At 38.6% G+C, this 21,188-nt stretch overlaps 3 protein-coding genes across 5 annotated transcripts in view; 2 read left to right on the top strand and 1 right to left on the bottom strand.

Annotated features, from left to right (window-relative positions):
* LOC102028004 (olfactory receptor 5B2-like) overlaps nucleotides 1-18,576 on the bottom strand; it is a 31,364-nt gene extending 12,788 nt beyond the window's left edge. The window contains exons 1-2 of one of the 3 annotated variants that reach the window (XM_013506390.1): nucleotides 18,407-18,576; nucleotides 15,349-15,456 (exon numbers count right to left, since the gene is read on the bottom strand). In XM_013506390.1, the coding sequence (XP_013361844.1) occupies nucleotides 15,349-15,415 (67 nt within the window). In that variant the 5' untranslated portion in view covers nucleotides 15,416-15,456; nucleotides 18,407-18,576. Of the gene's footprint in view, nucleotides 1-4,065; nucleotides 4,628-15,348; nucleotides 15,457-18,406 lie in introns of those variants that run through there. The other 2 variants (XM_013506391.1, XR_001231685.1) reach the window with 2 other exon arrangements.
* On the top strand, nucleotides 6,705-7,628 carry LOC106146262 (olfactory receptor 5B3-like). Its single transcript, XM_013506392.1, has one exon. The coding sequence runs from the start codon at nucleotides 6,705-6,707 to the stop codon at nucleotides 7,626-7,628; it is 924 nt and encodes a 307-aa protein (XP_013361846.1).
* Nucleotides 18,577-18,682: 106 nt separating the features above from the next.
* The window catches only part of LOC102027664 (olfactory receptor 5B2-like), a gene marked incomplete in the record, with an annotated part of 4,860 nt that continues 2,354 nt past the window's right edge, over nucleotides 18,683-21,188 (top strand). The window contains 2 exon segments of the mRNA XM_005408027.2: nucleotides 18,683-18,944; nucleotides 20,508-20,545. Of these exon segments, the coding sequence (XP_005408084.2) occupies nucleotides 18,940-18,944; nucleotides 20,508-20,545 (43 nt within the window).

The following is a 21,188-nucleotide window of genomic DNA, read 5'->3' as shown; positions in this document are numbered from 1 at the left end:
GGTGCACATACATCACTGTGATATGATGTTTTTAGATCTTCTGGACAATCCCTAATTTGAAATTATACTACAAAGCTACTGCGATAAAATCAGTATGTATTAGCAAAAAACAGACCTGAAGATCAATGGAACAGACTAGAAGATGCAGACACAACCACAAAGACATTCAGCCACCTTATCGTTAACAGAGGGCCAAACATGTTCACTGGACGAAAGATTGCCTCTTTAATAAAGACTGGCACAACCACTGTGGAAATAAGTCTGGAGATTCCTCAATAAACTAGGATTAGAGGTCCCATTCAACCTTTCCTAGGTATTTTTCCAGAAGAACTGAAAAGATCATACCACAGCAATATACGTGCACCCATGTTTATAGCTGCTCAATTTGTAATAGCTAAATCTTGGAAATAACCCAAATGTCCCTCCAATGAAGAATGGGTAAAAAAGGTGAGGCTTTTATAGGTAAATGGGTGCAACTAGACACCGTACTTACTAGAAAAATAAATCAGATTCACATGTGTAAACATCATATTTCCTCCCTACTATAAGAACATGAAAGAGTAGATAAAATCTGAAAGGTACAATAGATATTGTGAAAGGAAAAAGAAGCTACTCAAATAGGAAGAAGCAACTGGGATAAAGGAAGGGAAAGGAAAACGAAGGAAGAGGAAAAATCTGTGTATATATATATATATACACAAGATAGAGAAGATAATTGTTCTACTAATTTCTGATTTTTTTTTTTTTTGGTTTTATTTTTGGTACCAGAGATCAAACTCACGACCTCGCGCTTGCCTGGTAGGCGCTGTGCTGCTGAGCTAAACCCCAGCCCTCTGATGTTTTTTTGAAGGACTCATTAATATGTAATTGTTTGGTCAATCTTGCATGCCTGTATCTGGTTATATGTGTAACCATTTTGAAGATGACATTATGTACTATAACAGCCATTGTTAATATCCTATAACCATCTTTTGAAATTCTGCATCATTTTTATTATTCTCTATGCTGTTTTGTTTATGCATTTGTTTTTTTGGGGGATGTTATTTTGGGCTTTCCTAAATGAAAAAACAATATTCATATATATATATAAGGATAGCTGGATGTATTGCTGATGTGTGTGGTTTATTGAAAGGAAGAGTCAATGCTTAAAACTCTTTTTTCTTGACCAGTTTGGCACACTTGAATCTGGTAATCAGAATGACTGATCTGAAAACAACAATATGCAGTACAAGAACCATTACTGAACTCTTACTGTCTTCCTTGGTGAAGCTCTGCATCATTTCCAATGTTGTTGTCTTTTTTAATTACTTGTTAGTGTCTTTGATTGTGTGATCAATCTTACATTCTTATGTCTGGTGGACTGAGCAACTTCATTGAAGAAAACAGCATGGAATGTAGCGATCATTGTTACTTCCTATCATTTTGTTTTGAAGTAGTACATCATTTGTGTTCTTTTTGTGTTGTTTTGATGGTGTCATCATTGTTGTTTTGTTGCTTTTTAATTTTTAAAATAAAAAATAATAGAAAAGGAAAATGATATGGTGGTTTGGGGAAAATGAACATAAAAACAAAATATACAATTTCTGTCCTAGGAAGAAAAAATGGGTTCATCTAAAACTTATAAAAATAGAGATTATTTTAAATGAAGAAACTATCTTGAATTCTTAAGGAGTTAACATTAAAATATCAAAACTGTAAGCACAATGAAAGAAACAAGATTAAAGCAGAGTAAGCAAAGAGAATGGAGAGAAAATAATAGGGGAAGTCGTCAAAAGCTAAATTTAATTCTACTTTTTTATTGGAAACTTCCTTAACATCTTTGCACATATTTAAGGAAGTTGATCTGGACTCCTCAAGTTCTATGTATAAAGTATGTGCATCTTCCACTTAGTGACGATCAATTTCTCTCTTTTTAAATTAAACATACTTTGTCTTCTTCATGTATCTCATATTGGTGCTAGAAATTTGACTTTTCTAATGTTACAATATGAAACGTTGCCCTCTCCAAGGCTATATTGTGATTTCTTGCTGTGGCTCGAGCTGTTTATTTAGTAAACTGGCCAAAACAGTTTAAAAGCATTTTCTTTCCCTTTGTTTTCTCTGATGCAGTGACTCCTTTCCCTGGGGTCAGCTTGCAGTTTCACAGATATGTTGTGTTAAAGCAATTTTATCTTAGTTGAAAAATGGATTTTTCATCTATTTTCTGTAGATGCTTGACAATTTCTCAGAGTCCTAACAAAATTTATTCTGTTTTTTTTGTATTTGCAATATTTCTGTAGGATAACAGGCCCTTGAAATACCCTGAGGTACCATTTTTCCTACCTCTGTCCTATAAGGACTTAGTAGATGTCCTGTCAGGACCAGGCAAATAAAACACTTATATTCTTATCTTGCTATCTTTTCTTTAACTACAATCACAATGCCACTGACATAGCAGGTCATAACTAGAGATGTCAGGTATTAGATCTGATGCTGCAGTACACGACTGAGTCTCTAATGGGTCTGCTTTACACTTGAGTGACAGGAGTTGGACGGGTAAGAGGGTCCCCTACAAGTGCTGCTACAGGCACCACTGATAGGGCATCTAGAGCAGCCATTGCTGGACAGGAAGACAGGTGACACCAGCATAGACGAGAGGACAACAGGAGGGTTGTGTGTGCTCCAAACAACCTAACAGTCTTCCCCCAGTACAGCGTCCCCTACCTGCCTGAATGAAATAGGGCACAAGGAGAAACAGAGGGATTATTTTGATAACCCTATTTCTGGGACCCATGCTGTTTCAAATTTTATAAATGATGTGGGCAATATTTAATGCTGAAACTCCTGCCATGTGGCAGAATCTGTGTGGTGCTTTGTGTATTTGTTGTAGAGTAGCCCTATGAGGATAACAAAATAGTGTTTCCCCCTCCGTTATGAAAGACATGGTGAGGTCTAGCACGATGAAGTCCTTACTTGGATTCAGCTGAAGCCACAGAGATGCATGAAACAAATGCCCATTGCCCACCTTGCCTGCCCTGGGGAGTATGTGGAAAGTCGGAATGGGAGTGGGAATGGAGGCCATGGTACAATGAAAAGGATACTCTCCCTTCATGCAGAAAAGCATTTCTAGGGCAGGAATAGGAAGGCAACACAGCTGAGTGTGTAAGAACAAAATAGAATTTATTAAAGAGGTTTCTTAAAATGTGATAGAGAATGACCACAACAAAGACTAATTGACCCAAACTAATAATTGAAAAATTTAAAAACACAAACTGTTGATAAATATGTGAATCAATCTGACTGGATGAGTTAGGGAAGTTCGAACTTGAAAGACCTCTACAGAAAATAATTTGGCCATTTCTAATTCAAGTAAACCGACACATAACATTGGAAAATCAATCTGACTGCTAGCGACTTACTACTATGAATTAAAAATCTATGCACAAAGAAAAATCTATCTGCAGATGTTTACATCTGCCTTAATTATAATACCATAAACTAAAACCAACATGCCTTATCAGCAAAGGGAAAAAATGGTTTGCAATATCCACACAGTGGAATACTACTCTGCAATGAAAAGATTGCATTATCACTCTTGGAGAGAGGGGAGAGGTGAGGAAAACAAGGGAGGGGAAACAGACTGAAGATGATCCAGCTGTGCTACACAAGCACTGATTCCCCAAAACGAGCATCACTGTGCTGCTTTGTAAATGTACACCAGTAAAATCTTTAAATGATGATCAGCGCATCAAGGAAAAGTATCGCACGTTCTCTTAGGAGACAGTGACAGAGGAAAATGGCAGACTCGGGGACCTCATAGTGTAGGATGCCTAGGGACATTCTCACAGGGGGAAATTACTTGGATCCAAGCAGTTCACTGCACCCAAGAGGTGCTATGTGAGCCAGAATGAATCAGAGAGGAACTTCGGTACATCGATTTAAGGGTCTGTAGTGATGGTTACATGACTACACTGACCTATTCACTAAAACCGTGTGGGTATTACGGTATGTAGGAATCAACTAGAAGGTCTAAAAAGAAACAAGCAATACCAAATACTACAAAAACATTTATGCACCTTCTTGATCCCCAAAGGCAGTTTAATTGCTTCTTCCCTCGGAAGGCAGGATGTGGAGCCATAGATAGTGTCTCAGGGGAAAACTCCAGGGGTCTCCAAGTCTGTACAGTTCTCTCCAGAGCCTGGTGATTAGAGTCTGAAAGCCTGCTGTAGCTCAGCCTTATGCTGTTTGAGAAGCACAGCTCTGCCGGCCTTGCTTCCCCAGTCATTATTCATTCAGCTAGTGGTGCTCATTCTAGGGCACACAGGCCATCCCGTGACCCGAGGATTTGTTAGGAGCCTGCAGACCTGGTCAGGGAACAGTCTCGGTGATGAGAATCACACTGACTGACCTTCACTGAGGCTGTCTTCATGAAATGCCTTGTAGGGGGCTGGTCTTACTTGTTATTTGTAGATTCAACCTTTGGCTTGTATAAAGGTGTATTTTTTAAAGAGACATGAAGTATTCCAGGAAACAGAAAAAATCCCTGGGAGATTCAGAACTCGATCCACATTATTGTTCTTTCTTCTATTTTATTTTGCACTGTGCTACAGAAGTTGGAAACTTTGGACCACAACCTGGCCGAGAACTCCTGGGACAGAATACGACAATATTCCATGTCTGAGAGTATGATTCTGACTCACTGTTAGGAACTGACTCTTCTACCTCCTCTACCAAACTGGTAAGCTTGTATATTCTATATTTAATAACTCTAGAGAGAGAAAAAAACCAGTTTCAACACTTGTCTAAAATTCAGGTGAGCCTATTGTGTGAGTGTCGGAATTTCTGGAGAGGCAGTGGACCACCACGACAATTCATGTTCATCTCCCCAAAAATATAAACAAAAAATAAGGCTTGTGACACTGACTACCAGAAGCTCTTCTAATCACTATATATTTTTTCACTACATATTTAACTCCCACTAGAGGTGAACAAACAAAAACAAATGTACAAAACCCTAGAACAGCCAACAGCTCCTTCTTTAAACTATAAAAGGTCCTAAGTGGATTAACATGTTCTGAACTCATTTCAATCTTTCCCCACAACGTCATTTAGATTGTTACTACATTTACTCATGCTGACAATATGTGGCAGAAGTGTGTATTATTGTTTCAGATGGATTCCAATCTTGATTCTTGTGTGTCTTTCATATGCAATTTTAGAGAAAAATAATTACTCAAATTTTCTTGATAACAAAGCAAAAATAACACCAATATTACTAACTATATTACATACCAATACATACATTTTTTTTTCCAGTACCAGGAATCGAACTCACCACCTTCCACTTGCGAGGCAGGCGCTGTGCCGCTGAGCTAAATCCCCAGCCCAATCAATACACACATAAACACATTAATAAGTAAAGCTTTTCCTGTTGGCATTTGCTAAAGTCATCAGCGTGTTCAAGGTTGGCCTACACAGTTATGAATGTGTCAGGATCATGGTTGAATTTGCAAAAGATTTAGAAGAAACATGGTAGAGAATAGCAGGAAGTTTGGGATGAAAATCCTTCCAAAGGCACCAATTCAAATAAAGTGTGCAAGCGTAGTACCACATGCCCATGGTCCCAGCTACTCAGGAGCTGAGGCTGGAGGATGGCTTGAGCCTTCAAGTTTCAGGTCATATGAGATCAGGTCATATCAGACCAGGTCTGAGTCACCTCCCTAGGTGACTTATGAAGGTAAAGAAAGAGGCAAGGGAGGGAGGGAACGGGGAGAAATGTGATGCCGGGATTCAGGTGCTAAACTCATTTTCAACCTAATCAAAAGTCCATGGTTTTAGCCACCTGATGCAGCATGTGTAGGAGTGCAGGGAGTAAGTAATAAGCATGTGAATATGTTGAATAGGTTGCAGTGTGATTCAGAGTTGGCCCACTCATTTAGGACATTTTGTAGATGAAAGCAGGGTCCTTTTGATTTTTGGCCTTTGTATGTTTTTTTACTTTCTCTCCAATTACATAAAAACTTTAGTGAAAACATCACAAACACCGGTCACTCTCTCAGTTCACTGTGAAATCTAGAACACTGTGTTTGAAACAGAGCAGAAAGGGACAGATCTTCAAATGAGTTACATTCAATTTACATTCACCATTAAACGTAGGAATCCTTGGAATGAATTTCTAAATTCTGGCGTGGGCCCAGAGGAGAGATTTTTAAGTAATACTTTTGTAAATATGAAGGAATTGCTCAATGTCATGTGATCCACAATTTACCCATATAGAAGAAGCAATCCAACACAGACCACTGGGGCAGGAGACGGTGAATCCCCCTTTGACGCGCCTGCAGGAGTGCTTTGTGGGAACGCGACATAGAAACCACAGCCTTGACTGTGTTCAGAAGGAAAGTAGCATATTAGTTCAGGCAAACAGGGAATTTTCATTAAGTTTTAAAATTATTTAGCCCTCAGTTTATAAATACATAAACATTTAAAAATTTGATGGAGGACCCATTAAGAGTCTTCAGAAGCAACATCATGTGCACTGTGTATATTTAAAGGACGACATTTGGTGTCCCACCCCATGCATTTTTCTGAAAGAATCTTGAAGTACAATGTGTTGTTATAAGGACAGAATACTACTTCATGTTTTCCAGTTACAGTTCAGTGTATGATGCTTCTCCTTTCTAGCATTAGTAAAGACCATCTACAGTACTGATTCTCAGACTACACTGATGGAGAACAGGACAGAGGTGACGGAGTTCCTCCTGCTGGGACTGACCGACGACCCACGCCTGCAGCTTCCCCTCCTCATAACCTTCCTCCTCATCTACACCATCACCGTGCTTGGGAACCTGGGGATGATCCTGCTGATCCTGCTGGACTCTCGTCTGCACACCCCCATGTACTTCTTCCTCGGTAACCTGTCTCTGGTGGACTTTGGATACTCTTCTGCTGTCACTCCCACAGTCATGGCTGGGCTGCTAACAGGAGACCAGGTCATGTCCTACAATGCTTGTGCTGCTCAGATGTTCTTCTTTGTAGCCTTTGCTACTGTGGAAAGTTACCTCTTGTCTTCCATGGCCTATGACCGCTATGCAGCGGTGTGCCAGCCCCTGCATTATCCCACCACCATGACCACACGTGTGTGTTCATGTCTTATCATAGGATCCTACATCTGTGGCTTCCTGAATGCTTCAATCCATGTTGGGGACACATTCAGTCTCTTCTTCTGTAACAACAATGTGGTCCATCACTTTTTCTGTGATATTCCAGCAGTCATGGTTCTTTCTTGCTCTGATAGACATGTTAGAGAGCTGGTTGTTCTTTATGTTGTAGGCTTTAATATCTTTTTTGCTCTCCTTGTTATCTTGATATCCTACATCTTCATTTTTGCCTCCATCCTAAGGATGCACTCAGGGGCAGGACATCAGAAGGCTCTGTCCACCTGTGCCTCCCACCTCACCGCAGTCTCCATCTTCTACGGGACTGTTATCTTCATGTACCTGCAGCCCAGCTCCAGCCACTCCATGGACACGGACAAAATCTCATCTGTGTTCTACACCATGGTCATCCCCATGCTGAACCCCATGGTCTACAGCCTGAGGAACAAGGAGGTCAAGAGTGCATTCACAAAAATTATTCTGAAGGTGAAATAAGCACTAGGATCTTGATTTTACTGGTACAGGATGACAATATCTACTGGCAGCTATCTCTAATCTTCATGAACAGATTTTTATTTTAAGGCCCACATTGCATTGCAGTGCCTGGAGTGAAACCCTTAATCTGTATGCCTGCTTTTATATAAAAAACCAATATGTGCTAATATAACATTTGTACATGAGTAAGATATCTCGGGATCTAATTGAGGTAGTAAATCATATGACATATATATAAAATATAAGTGCAAATCTTTGTAAAACCGGGGTACAGAGAAACCCAATTAAAAAACTGCATTCAGAAGTCCCCTAAGGACTATCTGTAGTCTAACATCCATTTAATAACTCATTTGAAGATCTGTCCCTTTCTGCTCTGTTTCAAACACAGTGTTCTAGATTTCACAGTGAACTGAGAGAGTGACTGGTGTTATCCTACAGAAATTGGGGAAGAACTTTCCAGGATTAATTATAGTATGGATATTTGTGACAGTTAATTCTATATAGCATGTTTCCCGGGTTTAGGGCAAACCCACACGTTAAACATATTTATGTCTATTTCTACTAGGGTATTTATAAATATTTCAATATGTTCATCGCTCTGGTGAATAGAAATCTGCACTCAGTGCATGTGGCCATCTTCCAATCCACTGCGGGTTTCCTGGCACAGAATTCAGAGGTGGAGAGAGGGCACATCGAAGGTCTCTCTCTCCTTTAACCGGAAACGCCATCTTCTCTCCCTCTTGCATCTCAGAGCTGCAGCCTCTTGAGCCTCAGTCCCGACCACACCTGGCACTCCTCACTCTCCCCAGGTTCAGGCCTCTGACTCAGACAGAGCTACATCCCCAGCCTCCCTGGGTCTGCATTTTCAGGGAACATAGCATGGCCTTCCATCAGCTTCCACAACTGCAGGAGTTGATGTCCATCCTGAATCTCCTCTTGGGTGTCTCTAGTCATCCTATTCATTCTGTCTCACTGGCAAGCCTGGGCTGATGCAGCTGCTAATATTTACAATGTAATATTTGTGTATTAAAATATAAATTTTGTCTAATAATTAGTAACTCTTCTTTGACTACCAAGATAAGAGTCCTAACTGGGGGGAAAAAAACATGTTATATTACAAAATGAAAGTGTGTTTTCTTGGTATAAGGCTGGAATCCCATATGAACTCATATTTCTAATTATTGAGTCATTGTATACACCCAAAATGTTCACCCTTAGCCCTTGCCGTTCTACATGCACAAATGTTCAAATGTTTATTTTGTCATTTTAGGCATTTAATTTCCAAAAGGATAAAATATCCAGAGCACCAGTGTTGGAGACCACTACAAAGTGGCTCTGAGCTGGATTTAATATTAACCAATTGGCTTTCCCTGTTTACCCGTGAGTTGTCTGAAGCTTAGGCACCTCATCTGAAGATAGGCAGTGGACTCATAGTAAGTAAACCTCTGTGAGTCCCTGGTCACCCTGAAACGTGTATTGGCCTGTGAAGCTGTGACTCTTCAAAGGACAGGGTAAGGCCACAGCTGAGGACATCTGACTCCAACCCCTTTTAACTACAAGGAGACTGCAGCTGCAGGCTCCACGCTCCTACAATAAATGCCAACCTAAAGATAAGGTAGTTCTCCTGATTGACATAATTTACTACTTGGGAAAATTCTCCCAATTGTGGGTTCTGCTCAGATTCCCACATTTTCTTGAGTATCCCCCGCTTTGTTTGAAAACCTAATCAATACAGGCTACCCAGAGAATATCGAAAACTGTAAGAGAGCTGGGCGCTCCTGGAGCCCTGAAATCATTTCAGTTCTCTCATTTCTTCAAGCCTTCACCATCCACTCACTTGGGAGATCATGGGCCTGATCAGCCTGCAGTAACTAAGGGCTATTTACATCAGAAAAGCACAAAAATATCGAGGCATTCATTACTATCAGTATTCCCGCTATCTAAGAATTAATGAAAAACCAGTAACTATGCATACTTTTCTGTCTAAAAGTGTTTTGGATTGTTCATGCTGCCCATTAATTTTCACTTGAGTTCCAGCATCTCTCATCTGTTTCCAACTTGCCACGATCACCTTCATCACTGACTATCTTCTGTGTCATCGCATCTCCAACCAAGCTCCGACCACACACCCTTAGCCCTTGCCGTTCTACATGCACAATGTCTCGCTCCATTCAGATCTCCGTTTAAATGTTACTCTGGCAGAATCCTTCTGGGCCCATCTGTCTGAACTGGTCTCTCTCTACCCACCGCATGGTCACCTCATCCTACAGCATTCCTCATCGCCCTTATCACACTCACCTGTGGTTTACCTCACCCTTTCTTTCTCCTTCATTCCTTCATGAAGTTCAGTTAGACTTGAACTTCAGAAGAGCGGGGACTTCATGTTGTTCACAACACAATCACCAGCACCTGGTGATCTCTCTCATCGCACACTCTCAGTAAAAGCTTACCCAATGGAAAACTACAATGGTTAAGTTTTGCATTCAGGTGGCACATTACGCGGAACCTTTGCCCACAGATGATGACTGTGAGTCATGCAGAACAAAAACACTCTTCAAAAACGCACAGCGCGCCCCACAAACCCTGCCCATCTGCCTCACCGAAGTGTTTCTTTCTCTATCAGCACTCACTCCTCACGCTTTTCATTTGTATGCAAAATGGGTGCCTGGGAATCCCATCACCAAATGGGTCCTTTCAATTCTCATAACTGGTACTTAGAAATGATGTCTCATCAAATAGCAGCTAATACCAAATAAGAACTGCCTACTGATTCATCAAGACACATCAATATGAATTAATTAATGGATTCAGACCTAGTTAGAGCTGAGAAATTGCTATAGAAATACTAATTATACAGTTAACCAAAGTCATCCTACGTGTCTAAGTGCAATTTACACATGAAAATGTTGATCAGTAGTAAACATCAAGTGTGGTCAATGTTCCAATATGACGCACATTCTTCATGTTTTTAAACTCGATCAGCAAGGAGCTGAATATTATAGAAAACCTTCCAGCGGGAATGTGCCTGTGTCCACACAGGCGGAGACATCAGCCTCTCAGAGTTTGTGCTTTGTGACCTGAATACGGACAGTGCCCAGGGTGGGGCTGCAGGGCGGTCGTAAGGCAGCACTGACTTCTGTCCTCATCACCTGGTTTCTCCTGGTACGAAGAGTTGTAGCCATTGCGTTTCATAATTGTTCGATTTTATGCTTTCAGATTTAAAGAAATGTTCTGGCATTTGTGAACAATGTTTACTGTAACAGGATGAATGGCCCAGTGAAAGATCTATATGCTGATTTCCTGGAACCTTTGGATAATAAAGGTCAATACAGATGCGACTGATTTGAGAATTTTAACACTGAGAGACTATCCCAAGCATGAAGATAACCCAACTAGTCCAGTAGGTTTGTATAATTTCCATTATTTTTAGCTTTACAGTCATCTTCAATCGGCAAATACTTTTCCACTGCTACCATAGTCAGGTTCTTTTTCCCCTCTCCTTTCAGGGAAGTTAGGTCATACATTTGTAACGCAGTTGGATCATTTTGTCACAGTCTCTGTTCCCCGGGTTTCCACTGGACTCCTGGGTGGGTCAATTTTTTTTCACTCTTTGAGGTGTGACTTTATGGAATTTGACTTGCATATGTTGTGTTCAGTGGTCATTAAGAAAATAAGTCCATCATTCTAAAATGGCCCTTTTATATCCTCTGTATGGTCATCCCCTCTGGACTTTCCCCATCCTTGGAAATCAACATATTGTTTCCACCCCTGTATTATATGATCAGAGAAATACAATATTTACCCTTCATATCTTCTTTCTTTCAATAATAGAGTCCATTCTATATTCCCTCATGCTTGTATGAATCAGCAATTCCATCTTGTCACTGCTCTTCCAAGTTAATGATGCTTACAGATTAACCACTGACTCTCGAAATGCAGCTGGTAGCTCTTATTTTTGACAGTTTCAACCTTGAGACCATAATGTTAAGTGGAGTATATCAAACACACAAACTTAAATATCACATGGTTTCTCTTACAAGGGAGACTCAATATATAAATGAACTACGATGTAAAAGATCAATAATAGATAAAAAGAGAGGGAAAAAATTATCATAATCCAGCACGGACAATGTATCTAAAAGTGTATCTTGATTTAGTATAATTGTCTTACGTGTTTTATACATTTTTAGTTCTATTAATGTGGTTGTTAATCTGTATGTGTGATAATTAATCTTATAAGGGCTTGTAAGAAAATTAAACAAATGCAATCTTGGCAAGAAAGGGAAGTAGAGAGGAAGGTGAAAGAATGTATTATGTCCATGCACCAATTCCCCACAACAAATGTAATTATTACCTACTCCAATCATGTACTAATAAAAAATTCAAATGAAAGAATAAGAAAATATGAAAAATAGAACCACAAAATTTTTATAAACATTTGCATAAGGACTTATGGGGGAAATATTTCTTAATTTTGATTTTAATATTGAGTTTTATTTTTGCATAGAAAAATACATTGGTTAGAGCAATGTTTACTTTTTATTTATTAATTTTGTTGGTACATTTTAGATATACATGATGATCACATTCATCGTAGAAAATGTGTACCTGTATGTATTTTGATTCTTCTTTTTTCCATTCCCTTCCCCTTCCTTCAAACCCTCTTCCTCTCCTTATTTACAAAAGCTTTGTTTCCAGTTTTTCTTTTCTCTTTTTTCCTTCTTTCCTTCCATCTGCCCTCCTCCTCCCTAATTCCTTTTCTTATTTGAAAATTTTCTTCCTTTTTCACAAAACTGATTATGCATTTTGGTCCTTACTTATATTTTCAGTTTCTCACACCAGAGAAACCATGTAATATCTGAACACAAGTGTCACACCTAGAATTATCTGAAGTTTATCCTTACTTATGGCTGAGTATTACTGCACTGTATTAAAAGGAAAACATCTTCTTTATCCATTCATCAGTTGATGGGCATTTGGCTTGTTTCCAAGAGTTAGCTATTACTAGTGCTGCCATAAACATGGGTGTGCATGTGTCACTGTGGTTTGATGCCAGCTGTTCCTCAGACAAAAGACTAATATCCAGAATATACAAAGAACTCAAAAAAATCAGACCTCCAAATTTAAAGGCCCAATTCAAAAATAGGCATCTGCAATAAATAGACACTTCTCAGATGAAAAGCACTAATGGTAAATAAATATATGAAAAAATGTTCAACATCACTAGTCATTCAAGAGATATAAATTAAAACACTGGGATTCCGTCTCACCCCAGAAAGAACGACTATCATCAATAAATTAACCAACAACAAATGCTGGCAAGGCTGCAGGGAAAAAGGAACCCTTCTCCACCATGAGTGGGAGTGTAAACTGGTGCAACCACTGTGGAAATCAGTGGGAGATTCCTCAGAAAACTGAAACTAGAGGTTCCATTTGACCCAGCTATTCCCCTTTTTCATATCTTCCAGGTAGAATAAAAAGCATCATACAGTAAAATTTGCTTTAAAGAGCATATATGCTTTATTATTTTATCTCTACAACTTCCACAAGAAACAGCTGATGATGAACCTGTGGGCCAGCTTGCTGATGTCATAATTTGGTGCATTAACTTGTATGTTTTTTTTCCCATCCACTGTTTCTTTATTAAATATTAGAGAAAGTCATAAAAGGATTCATGATCTCACTTTGAACAGTTTTTTAATAAGTACTTGTACAGTCTACCACTTTTCCTAATCCACATTTTAGATATACATAATGTCTGCTTGTCTTTATTTATGCAAGTAAAAGTCTGTTTCCGTTTTAATTCAGATCATATGGCATTACAGTGTGGTCATCTGAAAGATTTCTGATTCATGCACATGGAGTACGTTTACATTAGTTTGCTTTTTAAAAATTTTTTCTAATTAGTGTTTGAAAGTGTTTACCATTCTAAAGATGAGTAACAAAAATCTGTTCAAATAAATAATAGAAATTGTGGGAAAATGACTAAATGAAACCAAGAGAACAAAGCCTCGTGAATAACTAATATCAATAAAGGATATAAAAATGACGATGGTAGGTATGAGTTCTAGGACAGTAATCAGATGGAGATCAAACAGAAAAATGGAAAATAATGGCTCAGGTTTCCTGATCTGAGGATCTTTTATGCTTTTCAAAGTAGCTCTATATTCATTATTATATCAGAGCAGGGCATTAGGGTAGGAGTTAGTTGAACAAGTATTTTGGTTTTTTTTTTTCATTTTTGTCTTGTGAGCTCTTTAAAACCTTTGGATAATTGTCATTTATCAGACACATCTTTTGCAAGTGTTTTCTTCCTATCTGTAGCATATCTCCTCGTATTCTTGACAGCACATTTCATAGAGCTCAAGTTTTTAATGGTCAATGTTTAAGTCACGCCTCTTGTGTGAAGAGAAGACAAATTAAATATTTTGAGAAATTATTGCATCTAGAAGCATAATTGTATGTGTTTGTCTCCACAGAATACTCACAAGGAAAAACTTCAAGATCACTAGAATGTCCTGAAATATTCTGAACATGTTCGTGGTGATTGAGTAACACTTTATATTTATTTTGATTATAGCTTTTATCTTCTTGAGTACTGATTTGTAGAGTTTTCTGCCTCTGTCCACATAATGAATAAGGGGTCACTCATAGGCTCTGTAATGGCAGTAATATACACAGTTGGAACAGAGTTGTGATTTCATATGCTCAAATGGGTGAGTTAGATAAAAGTTACTCACAGCTAATGTGTTAAAACTAGGTAAATTGTATTTTTTTATTTTGGATACACATGTATGACACATTTACTCTAAGGTGACTTTAGTCCTAAAACTTCATATGTGAAAAGGCAACCAGTAGGAGAACTAATCCTAAAGACACTACTTGTTTGGGGCATTGAATATGTAGGGTTTAAGTACTTTTAAATTTAGTCTATACAAATCTATGAAATTACTAACCTGGGCTTTCTATGAACTGAGTTTTTACAGAGTGTGAAACTGGGATTCAAGGAATGACAGCAGTGTTAAAGATATATCCATTTAAATTTCTACTCAGTAACACTTACCAGTACAACCCAGGTAAATTACTGGATAAACATATCTCTGTAATATACTCAGAGTAAATTGTCTGCTCGGAGTCTTCTGCTAATGGCTACATTGATCTACCGTCTACATATGTATGTCTCATAAGTCTTCTCTTTTCCTCTTCTTTTCTTCTCCCACCGTCTTTCTGGATCTCACTCTCACCATCCTACATCAGCCATCAGCCTCACAGAGTATTTCATTTTGTTTTGTACTTATTTATTAGTATTATATGATAATTGCCCCTTATAGCATTTAATCATCTCATACCTTTATTAGTAGGAATCCATTGACTGCTCTAACAGTCATGCAGGTTCCGTAGTAGTACTCTCTTAGTAGTTGACATTAGTGAGTTCTTGCTCTTAAAATGACATCCCACTAAGCACTCAACATGATCTAATTTATTGCAGTGATCTGCTTCAATAAGAAAATTTCTTATAATTCTAATGGTACAGATGTGGAAAGTGAAACAGAAAATTCAGTTAATTTAACCTCTGATTTCTGGGGAAATGAAGTGATAGTTAGGGGGATTCAATTGGTTTGGGAGCTGAATAGGGGGTTGACAGGGCGCACTTCTGCCTGTGTCTGGGGTGTCATTTAGAAACAACTTTAATGTCTGTGTCTGGCCCCTCACTCCTTACCTCTGTGCACTGGTCTCCTGCTCTGCTTCTTGCTTGCAATTAATTGAGCAGTTTTGTTCCATCCCATCGTGTTATGACATTTCTGCCTTGAAGCCAATGAACCATAGGCTGGATTTTAAGAAATGATAAACAAATAAACTTCTCCATTAAGTTGTGGGTGTTGGGTGTTTGGTCCCAGCAAGGAGAAAGCTAACACAGAAAACTGGTGCCAGAGAATGGGGCCATTACTGAGACTATACCTCGACACACGGTGTGGGAGCCTTTGGAAACGTTTTGAGAGGCGTTTGGAATCATCTGAACATGTGGACTGGAGAAGCCCTAGGATATCATAAGAAGAGTGTGAGGGGTGATTGTGGTGGGCTCTCAGAAAGCTACAGTGCTGGTAGCCTTGTGGACAGTGAAAGTCAGGCACAGGAAGTTTCCCTTGAGAAGTATTGCAGTAGCATTTGGGCTACAGGCCATGTGTGTTACACATTTACACTTTGGTAGAAAATTTGCGTGCATTTTGCCAATGTCTTGACAATTTTCAAAGGACTGAGAACGAGGGCTCTGACTCTATAATTTATTGGAGAAAATTTCAACAGAGTCTAACATTCTGGCGGAATTTAGCCAAATTCATGGTGAGATTTGAGAGCAAAAGGCAGAACATAAATCTTTGAAAACTTAAATTTTCATCTGGAAGGAACCTGTGGAAACTTGAGAACAAAGGAGTTGTGGCTGCTAATGAGATTGGCACAATTACAAACAAACTAAGCCCTTGGTACTTAGGGGATAAGAAGTATGACGCCTTGAGGGTGTCGCAGGAATTAGCAAGCCCCCACCCATTGCAGACTCAAGTGAGCAAAGTATCCTTTCATTTGAGAAGAGAGTCCCTGGGAACCCTGCTTAAGAATGTTCTAGAGAATTGGCTCCCTGGGATCTGTTTCACCATGCTCAGCCATCCAGGTGCTCAGGTCCTGCTGCAGCCCTGGTCAAGCCCACCTGGCTCCTGCTTCTACTTACATCAGTGTCATTATTTGATGTTGGTTTTAAAACATCTCTGAACGCAAGAATCAGGAAGTCGGAAAACCATACTTCCATATTTCCAAAAGAGACCTGGGATATTGGGAAAGGAGCTCCTGAGAGAGTGATGTATCATGTGGGAATGAATCCAAAGGTGCAGCGGAAACCCCAGGAGGTTGGCGGTGCCAGGAACATAGAACAGTACTGACGAAAGCTGCAATCCATTAGTGAAGTCAGTCCAGGAGATAGGCTATATGGGCTGTAAACAGCAAGCTGTAGGGTGCTACAAACTTATATCTCACTACCATGTGTATAGGCTGTCTGATGAAATTACACTACTTAATGTTTGCCCTTGGGATTTTGGTCTGATTCTTTTCCATCCATCTATTCCAGTGTGTGTGTGTGTGTGTGTGTGTGTGTGTGTGTGTGTGTGTGTGTTGGGAATTGTTATGCTGTGCCATTCTATTTTGGGATTATGTAATTTGCTTCTGATGTTTATAGAAGTTTATAGCTAAGAACTTGTCTTGAGTCTCAGAAAGACTTCACCTTGGACTTTTGAAAAATGCTCAAACTATTGAGAACTTGGGAAAGGAATTCCTCATTTTTGGTCATACACAAGATAGTTTTATCATCTTAGATGGAATTATAACCTCCATTTATTTGGGAATTAAGTATGGTTTAAGGAGATGTGTGTGGAGTATCAGTTGGTCAAGGGATGGGTAGTAGATGTGACCAGTAGGGTAGAGTACTGAATTAATTGACTTTGGGATCCACCTCATGGATTGAAGAAGAAAAATCTGCCTTTTCTGGGTGGATCACGGAGGAATGGCCATAGGTCTATATCTGTCCTTCACCCCTTACTTTTTGGCACTGTCCCCCCACTCTGCATACTTGCCACCATGAACCAAATGGCTCGGCAACCATACCCTATCTCCTGCACCTACAAGCTAAATCAAACTTTTACTCCTTTAAATTGTGGGTGTTGGGCTTGTGACTCAGTGACAGGAAGGTCAGTATAGTCTATACTTCTATCATTCAGGAAATATCAAATGTTTTGATTTTTAATTGGTTTTTGTTGTCTAAATCAGGAAGTATTAGTCTTACTCTGTTCATTTTCAAGGTTATTTGAACTATTCATGGTCCTTTTCATTTACAGATACATTTTACTATTTGCTTTTCCTTTTACGGAACAGGCCATTAGAATTTTGACACAGGCTGCCTAATATAGTGGAAAGCTTTTCCTTGCAGTTATTCCCAAACTTGTGCTGATGAAGACTTCTCCACCTGCAGCTGCACCTGTGAGACCATGAAGTCTTCACAAACTCTCAGACAGGAGAGACAACTGGAGGGTAATGGATATGCTTCAAACCCACATAAAAATTACTCCCATCGCTTAGCGTGATGGCTCGCTCCTGCAATCCCAGCACTCTGCAGGCTGAGGCAGGGGGATTGCTGGGAGTTCTAGGCCAGTGTGGGCTACAAAGTGAGTTCAAAACCAGCCTGAACTGTACAGAGAGACCCTGTGTCAAAAAGACAAAAAAAAATTACTCCCACCAATTCTTCCTAAAGTCCACTGTCTGCAACTAGCACATGTCTCAGCTGCAACTGAGCAGGTACATGTAGAGAAATACACAGGTTTGAATACCACTATTTTCCATGTTCTGTGTTACCTCTGCTACATTAATTTTAAAAAATAAAACATTGGGGGCTGGGGATTTAGCTCAGTGACACAGCGCCTGCCTGGCAAGCGCAAGGTTGTGAGTTCGATTCCCGGTACCAGAAAAAAAAACCATTAACATTTAACTTTACAGAAACCTTGTATATATTAAAAATGTTCTGTGATATACCTAAATGTAAATGATATAGATATAGATAATAGAATATATTATATGTATTATACCATATATATTATGTATATATAATTGTGTATGATAATATTCTTAGCCATGATTTGATGATGAGATTATATTCTCTATCCTTTCTGTTGGTCAGCTTTCTTTGCTAGGACAAAATACCTGAACCTTAAAACGAAAAGGAAAGGTTCATTTTGGCTTACAATTTCAGAAGTTTCATCCGTGATCAGCCGGCTGCCGCCTGGAAGTTGCACGTTGGAAGGGCATTGCAGAGGAAAGATAGTCAATTCATAGCGGGCAGAAGCAGAAAGACAAGAGACAGAGCCACAGCAAGAAATATAACCTCCAAAGGCAAGTGATCGCCCTCCTCCAATGGTTCCCACCTTCTCAGAGCCCGTTCTGTTGTGACGTCATCACTGACCCACTACTGACGTTCACACCTTCTCATTCTCATCAACTTCCAAAACTCCCACCTCTGAACACATGAAACTATGGGCCACATTTTAGATCTAAAGCATACAATTTTCCTTATTGATAAAAACTGAAAATTGGAAAGGTTAAGTTCCCAATTTGAGGCTCAGCTACCTTCGTGCACAGAACCAATCTTAACCACTGCCCACGCTTGTGATCCTGAGAGAGGTATCCTAAGTCTTTGAGGGACTTAGAGCTCAGAGAGAACAGAATGGATCAGCTCCCTTTATAGGGGAAAAGCCATTCCTGAGTTTTAAATGTGATAATGTGGTAAGTCTGTGGGTTTTTTCTTTTTAAAATACTTTTTGAGAGGTATTTTTAAGAAACAGGAAAAAATATCTATTATCCATGGGGTGACTGTCATGAACAGTATTGTATTATATAACAAAATAGAACAGAAGATTTTGGATACAGTAAATAAGTAGTAAATATTTGAGAGAATAGATAACCAAAGTGCCCTGAGTTTGTAAGAACATTGTATATGTGTACTAAAAATTCACACAATGCATCATAAATATATTCAATTATTGTCCGTCAAAATGTTATTAAATGAATAAAAATAAAATAATATAAAAAGATTTTTCTGGGAAGATGAAGCATCTTTGAGAAACAGTAAATTGATAATATAATTAAATAGAATATAATCTTAAAATTACAACTAAATAGAATGCATTACACTTGGGAATGGAAAATGGTAAAACCACTTCCATAAATAGTTGAAAGTTCTTACTTAGTTTAGTATATTCACCTTATGACCAAGTAAACCAATTGCTGGGTATTTACTCAAATGAAATAAAAATCTAGGTTCACACAAAAATGTCAACTTTGCTCATGATCACCAAACACAAGATTAAGAAAAGTTGCCCTGAACCAAGAGTGAAAAACATATAATGTATAAAGTTCATTTTTTGATATTTACACCATAACAAAAATGTTACAAATATATGTAGCAAATTTCTGTATCCCAAATAAGTTTATGCTAAATAAAAGATGCTAATATCAGAGACCACATTTCTAGTATTTGAATGAAGGACATTTTTACAAAGGCAAACACATGCAAAAGATTGTTTAGTAGTTTCCAGGAAAGTACATACAAAAGAAGTTGACAACAAAAAACTGAGGAAATTTGGGTAGTGGCTGCCTGACTATACATTTAACAGAAATTGTTAGAACTCTAATATATTGTACATATTGCATTTGTGATTTATACATTAAGAAGTAGATAGGTATATATTAAAAATATCCAAGTTAATTCCCACAGGCAATTTGTCTCTTCCTGAGGAAAGAGGAGCTTGAGATGCTCTCCTGGGGGAAGTCTCCTGAGAGCTCTGTGTCTTTATACTCTACTCCTGGTTCTTATGCTTTAGTTTCTGATATTCAACATGACTTCAGGCCGCTTCATTTTAGAGGGACAAGACTTCAGTCCTAGCCCCTTGAATACCCTTTATTCATCTGAATGTAGATAGTTGCTCATGCAAATAAGCTTTCTCCTAATTTTATGATTTTTCTAGGAGCCTACTACATAGTTAAGGGCATACCTCAAAATAAAAATTATTTTGAGTGACTTGAAAGTGATAATCGCTATTTATAAATACAATTCTGTGAATTGTGTGGCAGAGATTTTATTGTTTTTATTTTACAGTTGAGGAGGAGGTAAGTAACTCTTCTATGGATCTAGAAAAAAATGCATGACAGACTCAAGACTTGAATCCATATTAATACTTCTTATTCCATAGTTTCCTCCCTGCCTTAGATACCCAGGAAACATTGACCTGAGAAAGAGTGTTTCTGCTATATTTGGTGCAGTAATCTATGTTGAATTTTTGATTTTAGCTTCACTGCTCAGATGGCTGCATGTTTTCAAGGAGCTAGGTAAGCTACTATAATCAAAATGTACTCTTAGGGAAACTTATCTCATGTAAGAGCCATGAGACAACTATACTCACCTATGTTGTAAATTTTTTTCTTAGAAAGAGGTGACTGTGAGATGTAAATGGCAAAAATCCCACCAGTAGGCAGCCAAGTTTTACTTGAGAAGCATCATTTTGCTCTTTTAAAAAAGGATTAGCCATCAACAGTATAGGTGATGATCTGACTGACGGTGGAAATGTCATCTTGTTCCTCATATTGGTAATTTAGCATTGGAGATAAAGAAAAAACACAACTAAGGAGTGAAAGGGGCCTTATTTAAGATTAAAAAATATCAAAAAGAATTAGCAAACTCCTAATTTCATTCTAATGTTTTCTCTCAATTCTCAATACGAAAAAAACCACAAAAACATTTTAATGTTTTCTCTATAATCTTTTCCTTATCATTTCTAAAGTATGCATCCACAATAATACAGTGTGACTAAATCACAATTTGCTCATCATGTCCAAACTGAGTTTAAATCTTGTATCTTCTTCATCCTACATAGGTAACTGCAGAGCATTATAAAACTCTTAAATCTTCATAAGAAGTAGCAATACCTGGCCACAAGTATGCACACACACACACACACACACACACACACA

The sequence above is a fragment of the Chinchilla lanigera genome, unplaced genomic scaffold (genome assembly GCF_000276665.1).
Source record: "Chinchilla lanigera isolate Chin_1 unplaced genomic scaffold, ChiLan1.0 scaffold00110, whole genome shotgun sequence".
In the NCBI taxonomy this organism is placed as follows: Eukaryota; Metazoa; Chordata; class Mammalia; order Rodentia; family Chinchillidae; genus Chinchilla; species Chinchilla lanigera.
The sequence above is the reverse complement of the archived record's forward strand: the minus strand, read 5'-3'. Positions and strand labels throughout refer to the sequence as shown.

Excerpts from the sequence above, each read along its gene's own strand:
- LOC106146262 (XM_013506392.1), top strand. The coding sequence starts at position 6,705 with ATGGAGAACAGGACAGAGGTGACGGAGTTCCTCCTGCTGGGACTGACC.